This window comes from Bombus pyrosoma, linkage group LG4 (assembly GCF_014825855.1).
Source record: "Bombus pyrosoma isolate SC7728 linkage group LG4, ASM1482585v1, whole genome shotgun sequence".
NCBI classification, from domain to species: domain Eukaryota; kingdom Metazoa; phylum Arthropoda; class Insecta; order Hymenoptera; family Apidae; genus Bombus; species Bombus pyrosoma.
This window is the reverse complement of record NC_057773.1, coordinates 370,305-388,819: the sequence shown is the minus strand read 5'-3', so window position 1 is coordinate 388,819 and position 18,515 is coordinate 370,305. Positions and strand designations below refer to the sequence as shown.

At 30.5% G+C, this 18,515-nt stretch overlaps 1 protein-coding gene and 1 long non-coding RNA gene across 14 annotated transcripts in view; one reads left to right on the top strand and one right to left on the bottom strand.

The window, feature by feature from the left end:
• Positions 1-18,515, top strand: part of LOC122567085 (protein scalloped) — a 325,787-nt gene that overhangs the window by 124,376 nt on the left and 182,896 nt on the right. For 5 of the 13 annotated variants that reach the window (XM_043725263.1, XM_043725265.1, XM_043725260.1 and 2 more), the window contains one exon: positions 7,592-7,672. The exons of 7 other annotated variants lie outside the window; for them this stretch is intronic. In XM_043725263.1, coding sequence (XP_043581198.1) covers positions 7,636-7,672 — 37 coding nt within the window. In that variant the 5' untranslated portion in view covers positions 7,592-7,635. Of the gene's footprint in view, positions 1-7,591; positions 7,673-8,050; positions 8,142-18,515 lie in introns of all 13 variants that reach the window. One more of the 13 variants, XM_043725268.1, reaches the window with a different exon arrangement.
• On the bottom strand, positions 13,789-15,885 carry LOC122567087. Its single transcript, XR_006316697.1, has 4 exons — positions 15,685-15,885; positions 14,733-15,497; positions 14,337-14,427; positions 13,789-14,251 (listed from the first exon to the last, which is right to left on the bottom strand). It is a non-coding gene; the product is annotated as an uncharacterized LOC122567087 (long non-coding RNA).

Below are 18,515 nucleotides of genomic sequence, written 5' to 3'. Positions count from 1 at the left end.
TTGATTATTTGATATATTATTTATTAGAGCCTGTGGTGAAGGTTTGAACAAAACGTTCTGTGGATTCGTGTCAGTTGTATACATGTTCAAGGTTTCTTCTTAGTCAGTTGACGTTGCTATGAGCTGCAAACGGTTGAAGATGTTGATTGACGATTAAAGAAAATCACAGTTTTGCACAATATTGAACCTGCAACTGTAAATCTAATTCTTACATCTTTCGATGTCCGTAGCTTTGTTTCCGCATCACTGATTTCAATAAAGTTTTTAGCACATATGTGTAGACGTGGGTCTACAAAACGTGTTTTTTGAATTTTCATTGCAGACTCGAATAGTGCGACTGTAAAGGATGACTTTGACTATTTTCTTTTTGCAGTTCTGGCCAATCCTAAATTTTTCTATATGTTTTTATACCTCATTTAATAGACTGGTTCTTCTCGTTTCTCAGGTGGAATCGTGTCGTTTCACCTAATTTTAAAGAGATTATTCTGTTTTTGAAAGCGTTCAAAATCTAAATATTGATGAGAGTGATCGTACATTTTTGTAATAAGTGATATCTTATTTGTTAATTAGGGAAGATGAATTAATTCGTTTCACAAATTTTCGATTCTTTGGATGTAATAATTCATTCTTAGAGACTAGTTCTTAAAATGAACTAAGTTCAAAACTAAGTTCAATTAAATCTTTATATATCACGTATTAATAAAATGGGAATATTTATGCCATTTTATATTTTTATGAATGTAATAAAAGAAGTTATACTAGAGCTATATGTGTTATTATCCCTAAATATGAACTACTTGCACGCTTGTTTCAATCACTAAATATTTTAACACATACTTTACTTTGAATATTTTGTATATACTTGTATATTATGTATATTCTGTACATTTTTGCACTTTTAAATTTGCGATAAAAGCATGAATATTCTTAGTTTATTTATTTATTATTTAGTTTATTTTTTTAAGATCGTATTACAAACTGAAATTTTATCAATGATCAAAATAAAATCATTGAAATATAATTTGGCGACTTACTATCTACCTGAAAAATTCTGAATCCTTTATTTTAATCTCCCTGTGTGTACAAATCAAAATTTCCATATGACACACTCTCGCAAAAAATACAGTTTATTTTAATCAGTTTTAATGACCTGTAACAGATTTTACAATCGCGAAGGAATATCAATGAGACGCGAACTCTCAAACGAATAATAAAAAATTTTCAGCCGTTTTGTATGCACGCAGGCCACGTTTGGAATGTTTTTCATAGAATTTCCTCGGTTCCGGCGAAAACATATTTTTATAATCAAGATACCGTATTGAAAAAAAATATAAAAAATATAAAAATATTCAAAATATGATGCCAACCGAAGCGAACGATTTCCCGTGAAAAGCGTTTTTTGTAAAAACGTGCTCGCATTACGGATTCAATTAACACTTCGTTTACAATTTATTAAAACGATCGTTTTGTTTTTTATTTGCACATCATCGTACAAAATTTGGCAGTTATGTTTTTTCTGATGCTTTCTGAGTGAATTATGTAACTACGAATTTGATTTAACCACACTTTTGTAACTGATATTGCGCATCTTAGACAAAATTTTTAATCAAATATTTAAATAATGGTAAACAGTTGAATACAAAAATGTGTTTCATTTTAATATAATTCTATTTTATTTATTCCCGATAGGAATTTAACTTGCTTATTTTAGCCAATATTTAGAAAATACTTGAAATTAAAATACAATTATTATATATTACTTAGAAATAGTGTTTGTTTAATATAATTTCGCTTTATTTACTCCAAATAGAAATTCATCTCACTTTTTCGATCGAATATTTAAAAGACACTTGAACAGTTAATATTTAATAAAAAATATTTAATAAAAATAAGTGTACAAAATTATGTTTTATTTCCAAACGTATTTTCGAAACACTTTTATTTACTTCGAACAGGAATTTAACTCGTTTTATCTAACATATAAGTTTGGTAAGATCTAGTTTGCTAAAATTTTTGAAAATCTAACAAATCAGCTTTTAAAGAAAAAGGGAAACTTTTGAAGATACGAAAAGTATGTCGATCTATTTTTATATTGTGAAATACACGCCGACCTCCCTCTTGTCGCTCGATTTATGAGCATGAAAATCGTCTCGAATTCCGCTTATTTCGTCGTTTGGAGACAATTTTGTACTTTTCGGTGGTTCAAATATCGCCAGGAAACAAATCGCCTACGAAAATCACGAGGAATCGACGCCTCTGCTTACGTAACATGGGATTAATCTCGAAAATGCTAATAATGGATCCAGTTGTTACACTCTATGTAGATTTACGATTCATAATTTAGCGTCTTTGCTACGTGACTTTTGGGAAAATGTACTGTGTTTTGTAAATAACTTATACATGTAAATAAAAAATTGTTGTCTGAAATAAATAAGCTGTCTTTTGAGATTCTTTTGTAGTAATGAATAGAGTGTGAATATTCATACAAATTTATAATTTTACGAATATAATTGAGATAATCAAATCTAGATAGAAATTTGTTTTACCTATTAAACATCATAACAAATACCACGCTTTGGTTATTTCACATACATATTTTTGTGTATATTATGTGTATATTGTGCATTTTTGTACCTTAACATTTCTCATAAATTCATAAAATTCTGCAGTCTAGTAATGAGGTTATGATTTATTATTTATCTACAAAAAATGTGTCTTCTTTTTATTGCATAATAATCTCATTTCTGTCATGAGAATACTTTAACCTTTTATCGTGTATATCGTTGTGTTCGATTTATAGAAAAACGTTGTTCATAAAAAACATATTCGAAATTATATGCATTTACAGGTATTGAATTTTATCAAATATCGCTCCTATTCTAGAAAACAAGAGTGAAGGGAAAATGAACGAATGAGTGTTTATTAAAATATTATTTATTAATATGCCTACCAAATTCTTACTACTTCTTTCATGGCTCAACAGAAATTATTATTGTTTCGTTTGGTCTTATGACATTTAATAATTTACTGAAATATTTACTTGTTTATTGATTAATTCGGGAAATTTTTTTCACGGGCTTTGTTTATTACGATAAAGTAATTTCAAGAATATGTTCAGCATACAAATATCGGAAGTTATTGAATTCATTTGCAAAACATAATAGAACAAAATAATATTTCATGAAATAAACCATATAAATACATATATAAGTGACAATCTTTGATATTTTGTTAAGAAAACAAAAACGAACCTATTATGAGGCTTAATACGAATGCAAGAATTCTGAGTTATAATAAAAATATATAATTTTCACCTTTAATGAAATAGCTAATAACAATAGAGCTATTTGTAACACTACACTTTACTAATATTGGATCACAATTTCTATAGTAATCATTATTATTATATTATTGATACATCGCTTATTTGCTGTAATGATTACATAACCTAAACTTTGGAGTTTTTAAACCATCTTTGCTTCTTATTCTAAGAATCATGTAAATAAAAGTCAATTTCTTACCACGACGAATGTCATAAGTGGTTTTGGAAAATATTTGAGCTTGATCAGATACCTTAATTAGGTTCTAAATTCTAATTTAAATATACGGTCATTCTTCAAATTGTCAAATTTATTTTCTTATAGTGTCAAACTTTTAACAATTAACAAAAGAGGAACGTTAAACGACATATAAAATTCGTAAATTTCGTCAAATTCGTATTAAAATATCAATACAGAAGCAAACAAATCGATATTCGCAAAACGAGTCAAAACTCTGTAGGTACAATTCAAAACTCTAGAAGCCTGAAACAGTTTCAAATTACTTCAATGTTGCACACCAATTCAACGTAACCTAATCCAAATATAACTCAAATTTAATCCAAACCAACCAAATTTTTACTCACAACCAGAGAGCCAACAATCTAGGTAAAAATGTTCCATCGCTTCAAAGTTACGCTTTTTAAAATCGTTCCAATTTAACTTAATCTAACCTAACCTAAGTGAAATTAAATAGAATCCATTTTTCCACAAATTCAAAGTCTTCCGAATCGAATATTTAGACAAATACGTTCTAATTACTTCTAATTATTCCAAAAATCTGCAAATGAAAAATTATTCGTGTTTAACCTAACGCAACGTACTTTAAGTAAAATGAAATGAAATTCGCCTTCACAGTACAACATAAAATTCTTCTAAGTCAAATGTGCAGCAAAATACCTTGTGTATATGTCGCGCGCGCGCGAGCGCACGCACGCACGCACGCACGTGTATAATAATATATAATATATATAAATATATGTATAATTGTTTCGAAGCTTCACAGACAAAGAATCATTCTTGTAAGACGGTTTGCCATAAATTCCTGTGACGCGGTTTGATAGCACTCTAACGACGTAATTCAAGACAATCGCGTTACATAATGTTGGTCTCGATATGGAAAAGCGTGTGCACGGGTATATTGCTCTTAATACTAACTCATTCGCTAGCTCCTCGTCTCCACGCTTTCCGAAGATGCGAGCGAGCGTAACCACGAGTCGCCCGCTCGCTTATGAGCGGATCGTAAGTAAAGGTGCGTTTAAACCAAAGGGATAAGAACGTAAAACGGGAGCAGGGACATTCGTTCGTCCTCGTTTGATGCAAATGAACATCGAGCAATCTGTTTATAAACTTTTTTACATCGAAAGAGCTTCTTCGTACGAACGTGTTCGTACGAACGTTCGTAGAGATTAGATGGAACATCTAAAATGTTTAATATGTACGTAGTTATTTCCAGTTCAGTCTCTGTCGGACTCGTGACAGCAATATCTGATGAAGAACATTGTAATTATAAGTATATTCTTATACTGGGTGTGGCTGAATATATATACAACCGGGCATGAGATAATTCCTTATGAAAAAGTAAAAAGGCTTAGTTTTCAAGGAAACCGAAAATTTACCAACTATGCTTGAATTTGATTAATTATCGGCTAGGTATGAGCAGAAGGTAATATTATATACACAAATAAGTAAAAAATATGAAATAAAATTTTTCCGTTAAAAGTTTCATATTCACATACATAACAACAGTTTGAACATGTTAAGTTCAAAATTGGCCCGTATATGATAACTTATTTTTTTCATAACAAAGCGTCTTGTGACGCTTTGTATGTTATTCTCCATTTTCGACTTATTTTCATACGTAGAATAACTTCCTGCCGATTATTTATTCCTGTCCAGGCCAGAATGAGCTACTTTCAGTTCAAGTATACTCGATAGATTTTCATACTCAAATTTCTTGAAAAGTAAACTCTGTACGAAAAATATAGAGGTATTCTTTTCTTATTTTTTCATAAGGAATTACGCTCGAATGTTCGACGAACAATCACCAAACGACGAAATATTCGCTTGTCTGGTCTAAACGCACCTTAATAAGCCGATTTCACTATAGAGTCTGCGTGAAAGTCAGGACGTCCGGTCCTTCGTGACGAGCGCAAGAAAATCCTACTCGCCTTTACAAGCTGTTATTATTGTTGTTATTATTGCATTATGTCGTGTCGAGTGGACTTAGTGCAATAATTTATCGCGTTCATGGTATTTTTCTTCGGTACATCACGAACGTTGCACTTACGGTTACTTTGCGGTATTTAATGTTACCCAAGTGTTTGGCGCATTGTTCTGATATTGAAATGGTAACCGAATATACATAGTGGCAAATTATCTCACTTTTACAGAACCCTTATCACATTTTATGTATAGAAAGTGAAATCGTTCAGGTACAACTCCTAAATAAATCTAATAGATTCTAAATAGTGCTATTTTACATTAATTATACTGGCTACTGACTCATTTTAACACATGTTCTAAAATTAAATATATACAACACATATTTGCATATATTAATAAGATAAATTTCACTTTTAGTCAATTATGCATCAAATCCTTTATAAATTCTAATGATGCATCATTTTCAGCATATAACTCAATCTATCAACTGAATGCGATTATCGCTTTTATGAATGCTTCATTTCTTGAAATTAGATTACTGGAATCAATTGATTAATTAATACTACTTTTTCACTTTGTTCCATTTATATTTGCTGTAAAACATTGTAATTTTATTCAAATGCTCTGAGCTCTCACAAATTATTTTAAATGTTCCATTTTTTAAATATTAATTATTAAATATTTTTTATATTTACACCAATTTATAACAAACTTGTAATTGCTAATTATATTATTATCAATTTTTAATAATTGAAATATGAATGTTTTGACCAATCTAATGAGATATTCAATTACGAATTCTAAATTATCTATAAAAATTAACAGATCTAATTCCACAATTTACAAAGTTATACTAATATAAACATTCCTGGATATTAAGGCTTAAACCAATCATATTCTATAATCTATTTATAATTTTATAATCTTATAGGATTATGAAAGAAGTATAGATTTTAAAAACAAAAATTATTTGTCAAGACAGAAACAAGATTTTGTAACAAACGTACCAATCTATATGTAAGGAGTTAATAAAAGAACACTGTTTATATTTAATGTTAACTATAAAACAAGAAATTGATAATTGCAGAAAAGCATTGCATTATTTTGTCTGTATAATTATTACAAATTTTATAAATGTCGCCTTTTTTAATAAAATTTTATATACGTAGTTTTATACACGACACTTCAAAATATCGTATATGTTCACAGTTCTACAGTATGTTCAGTTCAGTACAGTATGTACAGTATGTTTTACAGTTCGAAAATTCTTGGTACGGAGCTGCTATAATTTCTTTATTTATAGTTTTTTCCAAAATAAATCAGGCATTGAAAAATTGTCGAGTTAGAACAGAGAATGTTTTATGTTACTCTTCCCAAATATAAATTTATTTAAAATAGCGCACGTGAATGTTTCGATTATTCATGATTAGACTGCGGATTTTTATGCATTTATGAGAAATTTCAAAGTACCAAATGCACAGTAATAACAAGAATATACAAAATATACAAAATACCTAAAATATACTATGCTTTAAAATATTTACTGGATAAAGCAATTTTCTATTTATATTTTTAATTATGTTTATAAGATCATAAATTTGCATAAATATTCACGATCTATTCATGACTATTCATTCATCAAATCTTCTTAATACTAAATGTACGTAATTTATAGTGAATAGTTCTTCTTGTGATATGTCTGATAGTTCACAGTAAATCAAAAGTTAATGATCGCTCTAATAATTAATTATCGTGCCAAACTCAAACTACAAAAACACACAAAGAACATCTATTCATATGCACCACCCATCCATTCCATATACATATATATATACATATAGCTAACAGTATATGTATGTAAAATGTTTGTAAAATTTACTCGATGCTCTTTTCAACATCCTGTACGATACACATTTTAGACCAAAAAGTACGAATATTACTATAATTGAAATAGCTGAAATTCGAAGAAGTATTAATTATTTGATAAAGTTTGACGAACATTTGACGACCACAGTGCAACACAATTTGCGAATATTCAACAACCGCATGATTCCTCTTATATCTACAACTGTAATTCTACATGTACGATCTCACTGTCTGCATTATAGGTGCACCCACGTCGCCGTCATCCTGACCTGCCCGAGAAATCCTCATGAAAGACTGGGAACTCAGTACTCAGAATAGCATCGGTATTGTAGCCATTTCTTTTTTTATTTTTCTCCCCTTCTTTTTAAATAGCTCGCCATTGATCGCGGTTATTACGTTATTTTACGATTTGTTACTCTTTTTGCTGTAACTATTTTTTCTTCCTATCTTTTTTCTCTTTTCTCTTTTTTAATTAAAATAGTGGTGATGGTAAATGAAAAGTGTTGTTGACACACTAGATAAGGGTTGACGATTTTATTTTAGTAATTTGCTGACAGAAATATCCTTAATTTCTATAATTTTTCCTTTATTTATTCAAGTTTGATAGTTTTAATTAATCTTTCTATTCGGGCTTCTCTTTTCTTTTTTGAGTTGGTATAGTACTATGCTTTAATGTGTCAAATATTTGACTGTATTCGTAGCTTATTGCGTAAAACATTTTCGCGATACACGTGGCGGACGGTGAATTTCTTCTAGGAGGCTGGATGAATTTCTAAATGCAATTCGCACGAGGTAGGTCATCAAACTCATCTATATGGTTTTTCTGTCACGTATTTTTTGAAGGCACGTATCACGTGTTTGATTTTTATAAATGGAAGTGTTTGAAACGTAAAGCTAGTAAATGGATAGTAATAATTTTATGTAACTAAAAACTTAACATATTTAGACAATTTCGTAGAATTCACATATTCTTAAGTATTATAAATCAAATTTTTCTAATCGAGAAAACAATCGTGTTATTGATTCGATTCGAATGTAACCATAACTTGATTTAACTTGATTTAAAATTTTGTTATATTTAATATTTTCTACATAATGAATTTGATAGTGAGATATTTTGTACAACAAAGTAGCTTAATCAGATAGTTAATGTGAATATAAAAAATTAGAATGAAATACGAGGAAGTTGGTATTCAATTTGTACATAATAAATATTCCTATACGTGATATCTTTCCTTAAGTATATGTAGAAATCAAGGATAACGCGCAAGCAAGTATTTGCAAATAAAATACATATAATTCTTTTTGTGAAATTTTGAGTGATGTGATTATATAATATTGTAGCACTAATTTCAAGTATCATAAATTCTAGTTTTTTTAATTGTAACTGTCACTAAATTTTCTTTTTGCTTGTATAAAATTTCCACAAATACGCGCTTATGAAATTTGAGCAAAAATCACTTTTTTTAATACGGTCGTTAGCTCACAGCTATTGAATACATATTGATGTTAATAAAATTGATAATTGTGTGTGACTGTTTATATCACACATACACACAAATATGCAATAGCTGTAGCTTTGCAATATTGTAGCTTCTCTGTACATTTTCAAATTTGTTTCAATTCATACGAAGATAATCATTAAGTATTGTTGCAGTGCTAATGAAATTTCAAAATGTTTCCATATAGGACACAGAATATACTCATAAAAAATTTTTACAAGCAGTGGAATACTTTCGTGACCAACTATACTTCCTCTATGATCATAGAATCTATGCATCATATAATGAATTATTCCGTGTAAAGTTATGTTTGGCAATCTAAGGATAAGTCAACTCTATCTTCCCAAACTCTCTTAAATTCCACAACAATAAGAGACTAACTTTGAACGATTTGCTTAACTTTTTGGGACATAGAGGGATGAAAAGTGTTCCACCCCTTAGTGCTTATATTTATAAGCATATGAAATGTTTTTCATTCCACTTCAAAATATTAAGATAACTTCAAGCACAGCGATTCACAATATATCTCTCGATTTCGTTTTGTCACAGATATAACTAACACGCGTTTAATAGACGCATAGGAAGAAGAATATATTGATCTAGTCACTACGTGGTCAAAACTTATCCATTCGTAGTTTTAAATAAAATTTCTGTGCAATCAGAGTCCTTTTTTGCCTTAAAAAGATTCTGTGCCTTAAAAAGTTAAACTCGGGTATCCGTCGAAAAAACTAAACTAGGCTATTATGCTATGCTATGATAGGTTTACAAATATTTGCTTCAATACGTAATATACGAAACCGTTTCCGCCAAAAACTAAGCTAATTGTAAGCTGTGCTGTACAAGAATGAAATAGATGAATACGAAATAGATAAAACATTGTTGGTAGAAATTGTGGAACCGTAAACTTCGTGTATTTATAGACTCAAATATTTTTGAACTCGACACAGCACAGCTTAGTTTTGCGGTGGATCACCAGCTTTATTGTCTTCTTTTACCCCAACTTTCTTTCGTTCTTTAACCAACCAAATCAATCACTCGAAAACATATCGACACTCTGTATATCTATTCAACAAAACCTCAAACCTGCCGTGCTTTCCCAGAATCTCTCTCTCTCTCTCTCTCTCTCTCTCTCTCTCTCTCTCCCCTCTCTCTTTCTCTCTCTCTCTCCCTCTCTCTTTCTTTCTCTCTATCTCTCTCTCCTCCCCTCTCTCTTCTTCCTTCAGAGCGAGACTGGCCGCAACCGCGAATTACTTCGCAATTTCCCGAAATTGCGCAATCCGTGCAGGCTAATGGCCACCAGGTTGTTGCTGGTCGTTCTGGCATGGGTGGGGAGGCGTTGGCAATGGTGGGGAAAATAGTGAATAGAGAAGAGGGGTTAACGTTGGACGATAGAGAGTTGAAGGGATGGACTACGGCGGAGGCCACGGGGGAGGCGACCATTAATTAAGCAAAATCATAAACCCGGCCAACCGAGAGAACCGTGGTTGCATTGAAAAATATAAACGATCCGGCAGGCCCGTTACTTTCACGAACAAGATCCGCGCACCGGTGTTTAGCTATCGGTTGGCTGGTGCAGCCGAACAGAACTGCGGTACGCGATGCAGTTTGCGTCGGAGAGGGATTTTATCATTGGCACCGTTGCCGCGCCGATTGCGGTTTTAGCTCTTTCTACGTGTGTATTGGACATATCAAAGTTGCAAATTGAGAGAATTACAGGGAGTAACAAAAGTATTTGCATGGTAGTCTGCTATTCCTCTTAATCACTTGGCGCACAATATATCTGAAATTAGTTCGTCATTGTATACTTTGGAACAATGTTATGCTAAACTAAGAATACTTATGCAACTTCATATTTTTTGGAACATAATTAAAAGAATGGAATCTCAGTGGAAAATGCTGTAATCTATTAAATATTATAACGAGTACTATACATTGTATATTTCATATATCCTTGCGTATTATGTGAATTTTGTGGATTTGTGCACGTTCAAATTTTTCATAAGCGCATAAAAATGCACAGTTTATTTACTACGAAAAAAAACAAAGAAAGATTAAATATATATTTGTCAAAGAAGAAGTGTCGCTTTTTCACATCCTGCCACCCTCTGCTCGATTGACCAACACATTCCAAATTTTTTCTATAAAATTCATTGTATATATACCTGTTTTGCTTTTATTTTCTTTCTTTTTATTTTCTATTTTTATTCTCAGTTTTTGTGTGTTTATAAATAGTAGATGGGGTTATTTTTCGGACGATAGAGATTGAATGGCGGTTCCGTCGAGCGCGCTTTATCCTATTATACTCTCGTGTTTTGTTGGTTTTCTTTCTTTTCTATTTTTTTTTTTTTTTTTTTTTTTTTTTTTTTTTTTTTTTTTTTTTTTTTTTTTTTTTTTTTTTTTTTTTTTTTTTTTTTTTTTTGTTTTCCCTCGATTGGTTTTGTTCACGGTATTTAGGTATCGGTTTAACGAGATCGGTTTTGAGTTTCGGTCGAACGGTCGACGCGTTGAACATCACGTTATTAATGAAATTGCATTGTCCGGTACGAGAAGGCGATGACAGTTTGTAGATTTATTAAATCGCGCTTGTTGGAGTATTTAGATGATCGCGTGTGTACGATTGTTTGCTGTCTATGCTATGATAAATGCATAAGGCAAATGCATAAGAAAGCAAGTGTTAAGACGACCTCTTCCACATAATTCAGCTAACATTATTAATAAAATTTTATAAGTCACAGGTTATAAATCATTAGTATTAACAAATTCTTTTGTACGATATAAGGACAATAACTTTATATACAGGTTATCCTATGTAACTAGGACTAACTGCAGTTCTGAAATACGGTGAAACATAAAAAATAAATTTTAGGACAAAATTAAACAGTTTCGAATAATACATGATCTGGCCTATATATTTTTAAAATTGGAAGGTCATCTCTATTTTTTAAATAGATTTATAAATTTTTTTATAAATAAATCGATGCGTTTTTTTATTCTCTGTATTAAAGTATAAGGAAATTTGCATCTGAAATACAAGTTTAAAATACAATTCAATTTAAATTTCATCAGATTGAGTGTATGACAGATAAGGGAAATATGAATATAAAAGTACTGCGTCTTTCTTTGTCTCTCATACGATAAGTTCTGTAAAATTAAAATCGATATATCTTTAAGCTAATCAATTTTCGATCTAAATACCTTATAATACTTTCCTATAGAGATATAAATCTATTTGAAAAAATAGAGATGGTTTTTAAATATTCGAAACGTCATACATCATTCGAAACAATTTAATCTCGCCAAATGAAATTATTTTCTTCTCTTATTTACCGTTTCAGGGCTATAGCTTGCCTCAAATTGCGTGTGGGATATTCTGTATATGAAGATACGAAGGTCACAGAAAAACAATATGATAAGTAAATTTCTGTTGATCTGATTTTAGTATCACTTCACGATTAACCCCTTAACCTACAACTACGGGCATAGCCCGTAGTACGATGATCGGGCCAAACGTAAATATTACGGGCATAGCCCGTAGTAGATGATCGGACCAATCGTAAATATTACGGGCATCGCTCGTGGTACGTACCACACAAGTCGTGCGAATGGCTCGAAGGCTACGCGAGCTTGTTTACGTTTTCGGCCCAAAAATCTCGAACGTAAATCGTAGGTTAAGGGGTTAAGGTCCAGAAATGTAACTTTTAAAATTATCTGATAAATTGGTGAAATTTTATGAACCGCAGAACTGTAATTGTTGATAAAAATTAGAATAGTTATTTGAAATTTTTTATTTCTCCAATTATCTTCATCTGTCAATTCTTATCAAAACTAAGTTTAAATATTAATCTTTATAGCACTCTTTCATTGTAAATGATTTTCATATTATTCAAGAAGTTAACAAAATAATAAAAGCATTAGTAAAATAAAAAGAAGAAAACAATATATATATATATATATAAATATTAAGATAACTGACAAAAAATTGAATCTCGGTTATAAATGCAATAACACGGTGCTTCATTATGCATTATCAGAAAGTGGAACACGTTGCGCCACTTATTAATCGTTATACCTTTCTTATCGATTCTATGTCTCTTAGATGTGCTGGAACGATGAAGAAGAAGAATGGGGTTCAGAAATGATTAATTGCGCTCATTAGTTGCCGAGATTTATTGTTTTGTTGCATTTGAAACACTAAAACGCATATTGAAATATTCTAATTGCACAAAAATTCTTATTTAATGATTGATTTCATTCTAAACACTCGTGTTGCCTAGGCAAGTAGGTTATTGAATCTAAAGACATATTACTCTATTCACTTGTTAATAACTGTTCATTAATAAAATATAATAACACCTTTTCTTTATTAGATCTATTTATTCTTTATTTCTTTCTTTCTTTAATTTATAATTCTTTACTAGATCTATATACATACATACACGGAATCACGAAAGTATTCGACCACTTGTAAATATCTTCAATAAATATATTCTATTTGTTAAACATTTTGAAATTTCATCAGCACTGTTTTGAATTTTTCATTAGCACGGCTATCATGATCATATTGTTAAAATTTGAAACAAATCTGAAAATACCTATATGAAGAAATTACAAGATATTTGAAGGATATAGAGCGTCTCAGTAACTCTGTTGCAAAGAGATCATTTTTTTTTTTAATGATGTGAGGAATGAATTGTTTGGTTCAAAGGGACACATATCATAATGTGAAATAATCATATTTCATAGTCCTTTTTCATGGTCATATTTTTAGGCATTTAGATGTTTCCATAATTTTTTAAATTAATTTTGTATTTTTTTATATACCAGCCTATGCGATTTTCTTATTTCTTGTACAAAATTATTAAAATATTTGTGTCTAAATATGTTTAATTTTATTCGAAACATCTAAATATGTTTAATTTTAATTTTGTAAAACTTTATATATGAAAAGAAGGAAAGACGCCTTTATGTCTTCCATGCAAGACAAGAAATTGAAAAATTTTTGTGAAATTAAAATTTAAATATCTTAAATTAAACATGTCTACACACAAGTAGCTTAATGCTTTTGTCTATGGAATAAGAAGAACGCATTGATGTATATGTAATGAAGCAGAGTTTATAATAAAGTGAAACATAAGAGACAAGATTTTTCGTGTAGTTTTGATATAGGCGATTTAGTACGCAAAAGCAACGAGTGGCAAGCGTAACCGTGCTGTCAATTTCCTCTTCGACCGTGGTCGTTTTTTAACAGACAGAGCGAGCACCGGTAATTATCGAGCAAGCTAATTGCCTGGACTATTTCTTGCGATAACTTCATCGGCAGGGATCCGATCGGACCCAATTACGAATCCCTCAATGTATTACCGGTGTGTATCTTGTTCCGATTCCCCGTGATACGTATACCTGAAAGAAACAGCAAAAGGAGGCGAGGGGAAAAGCGAGGTAGAAAGAAAAAAAGAGAGGAAAAGAAATTGAAAGTAAAAATTACCGGTCTCACTGCCTAAACATAGTGACCGCTGCGGTTGGTTGGAGAAAAATGGCCGATATATTCTCGACTACTGGTGGCTGGGTTACGTGGTCTGAAAGGCGAGCGTTAAAATAGTCGACGGATCATGTAAACTGGAAGGTGGATAATTTGTTCGACTAAAATGTTGAACAGAGGACTGTGGTGATGCGTATATTGGTTGTTAGTATTTATGTATTGCTTGTGTGTTGCATTTTTTCGTTTTGTCGATGTCTGGTAAAGGATATTATTAAGATATTTATATATTATTCGGATAGTAAGATATTTACATCATGACATGTTACTTTAAATTTGATTGACTTTTTAAATAATTCGTTTATTGTCGGACACATTTTAAACTTATTTCACAATAGTAATCACCTTCTTTTTCTATTCAATCGCATATTTTTCTCGAAGAAAACACTTTCAGGTGAACTTTTCAGAATAATGCAGATCAAAAGACAAATTTTTAAAATTAATTCAAATTAATTCAAATTAATGGTTCGACCGATTAAAGTTGGTACTAATTTGTAAATCTTAATTAAGAAATTTTATATTTTACATAGTGAAACCCATCGATGATATTTATCGTGTAAGATATAGAATTCAGATAAAAATTTAATATCTTGAAAACATCTAAATTAAATGTATCCAAAACTGACGTGGTTATCTACGACTCAACGATACCAACTGAGAATTAAAATTCCTATTAATATTTGCTTCACGTGACTTCAGTTTCACAAGTTACAGAATAGCGAACCAATTGCACACAGTGTTCCTGTTACAACTGATAAAACGCAAGAAACACAAGAAACAGTTTCCGTTCGATCGCCGAAAGATCGAAAAAGAAACGATGCGCGTAAGAGTCTAATTACGCACGTATTAGACAAATTTACCAATCGTAGAAATAATCGCGCGTGTACATTGAAACCGGACATGGTGCTCGTATCGAGAATACGTATATTAGCCGGTGTACTGCGCAGCGGAGAGGCAGGCTGAGGTGTATCGAGGTCGACCGGTTCTCTAACAGCCGTCAGCCGTTAAGGGACATTGCGACACACGCGCAAACCATGGTTCTCCATCGTTTTCTCTCTTTCTCTCTTTTCTCTCGCCTTTTGCGCCACGCGAGCCAGAGAACTCCGAGAACTGCGAATAAATTGTTATTAACTCGACAGTGCCACTTGCCCTTTTGCCTCTTGTGAGACCTCAACGATTTAAAGAACTTTTTAGATAAAGTTAACAACGAAGCTAAGAACTAACTAGACCAGATTCGAATCCTCTATAAGTATTTCGTAATAAAGAAGAGATAACAAACTAATATTAGGATATTTACTTGTATATCAGCTGACTTTTTTAATATGTGAGCGCAGTAAAGGATACTGGGGTCTTCATGCGATTTTTTAGTTATGTGCCTTTTCCTTTCCTCTCTCTCTCTCTCTCTCTCTCTTTCTCTCTATATCTCTTCTCCTCTCTTTGTTGACGGCTGCTGCGCCGCGCGAGTCCAAACATTCTGATTGTGAAAATTGCAAAGAAATTGTTATTCGTCCGATAGTATCACTTGCTTGTCCTTTTGCCTAGTACACGATCTCAACGATTTGAGAATTCAATCTTTCAGATAAAATTATTTATAATTTTAATTATATTTATTATTATTATTATTTGCTATATATTATAGTAATTTTAGTAAAAATTAATTAATTAATGGACTCAAGTACCAAGCAAACTAGATCCGAACCGTTTGTTAGAATCTCGTGAGAAAGAGACGATAAGTAACTAACTAATATCAATGAAGAAGAATTTTAAAAAAGTAGTACTCGACGCCTATAAAGCGAACTAAAACGGAATATTTTCGTACAAAACAATTAAAATTGCAAAAAAACATCTTGGATCTTAATTAACGTTTGAAGAAATCAAAGGTATAATTGTTAAAAGAAACAGCATTTTGATATCTTCGTCGTAGAACATGCAAGATGAAATTTACTTTTAAAAATTAATATACAGTAAAAAGATTTGCATCTGATAATATCAAATATCATAGAGCAGTTTTGTTATTTAAGGGGTTCGTCATTCTCAGCTCGTTTAATTGTCAAGCCGTTGATAAAATAGAAAAAATTCTTTCGAATGGATTGAGAGTTGCAGTTGATAGAGATACCATAGTCTCTTGTAATTTTAATAACAATGCCTAAAGTCACTTAACACTTCGACGAATCGTGTGTTTGATTTTGATATAATTAATATGATTTTAATTACAACAATATAATTTCACATATCTGTTGATTACGAAAGAAGATCATAAAGTACTGCTTCCGATTTATCATTAATTGGCATATTTCAGTATTCAGTAAAATTTGAGTATTGTTAATAAAAATCGATAAATTGGATTCGAATCCACTACAAGTATTTAGAAAACAGAAGCGGTACATCCAAGAAGACTAGAATCTAAACACAACAGATTTGAACCTTGTGCGGGTACTTTAGTAAATGAAGAAAGGACTCCCAAGGGGAATCAAACACTGCCCGAATAGGTTCGAAACTTTACCATCACCTTACTAGAAATTCGCTTAAAATCATTTTTCTCCTCTATTGCTCTTAAATCGTTGCAATTGCGAACGTTCAACTAAAATTTCCAGGAATCCCGTTTATCGTCTATAATTCTACAGAATTTAGCTTTTGTTAGAAGAATTCACTAAAACGGCAATGCCTTCTATTTCTCGTCTTCTTGTTGTTTTATGTTTATATTAATAAAGAGTAATGTCGGAAATAATAGATTCAAGCCTTCTGAATAAAATAATACACAAATGGAAACAATTGTCAGATATTTTATGATTCTGCGATGATTGAAACAAGATTTCTAATTTATTAATCGTTAATCTAATAATAATAATATGTGATTGAATGTTGTCGTATAATTGATCAAAGAATATTTCTTGTATGAAACTGAGTAATAAAATAAATTCTGTAGATCATATTTGATTATAGAAATCTAAAGGTATTATAAATTATAAATATATAATTATATATTTAATATTAGAATATAATAATATAATATAATATGTTATTAATAACTAATAAAATTAGAACGGATGTGAAAAAATTAATAATTCGTTTAGATATAAATAACAAAGGTAAGATGAGATATCGAGGGAATGATATTGATGCAAGTTACGCCAGACAATTAAAATCTTGATCGTTGGTTGAAATTATTCCAGTTATTTATGAGATCATATTAAAGTCATAGCATGCGTGAATGGAATTGAAACCTTCAGATGGCAAGATAAAAAATTATTGAATCATTTGAAAAAGTGAAAGGTTGAAGGACGTTAATTGGAACTTACACATATAGGATTATTTCTAATATGTGGTAAAATTGAAGAAGAATAACATATCATTGGTAGTCAAATATTCGTTATTAGAATATAAACACTGTAACAGAAAAAGATGATGATGACATCATGAATTTTCACAATTAATTACATTATTAATTAATTTTATATTATCACAATTATTCTTTTGATTGATTTTAAGAATGCGTATTTTTTCCATTTTTATGATCAAAATGATTTCAAAATTATCGATCGTTCTAATTTTAAATATGCATTTCATTTTTCGTAAAACTTTATCGATCTATGATTTATTTTGTGAAAACTTAATAGATAATATAAAAATAGATAATTCCCTTTTCGATATCGTTCGATTGTAGGTAACGATAATAGTTTCAGTTAATGTTTTATTCTCATTTCTATTTTATATTTTACGTGATAAATGATATTTGTGATTTGTATACGTATAGTATATATATCATATAAGTATAGAATAGAAATTAAGAAATAATTAATTAATGGTATAAAATAATAATTTAATATTAAGGAGTAACAATTTGATATTATTTAGGAATCTAAGGTATAGAATACAAATTATAACACAACAGACTTTAAAATTGAATAACTTAACTTGAAATCTTGTTCGTCATTTGCAAATTGAAACTAGAAAATACTAGACTATTCCTTTTATCAATGATAACGTACTAAAGTACTTTTTTTTAGCTAGACTATAACGTAAAAATTAGATTATGAACAAAAGTAGATACAATACGTTCCCTCTTTCTGGTCTTCATATGGAAATAACTAAATTAAACTAAAGAGCCATGATTAAGTTTATTGATGC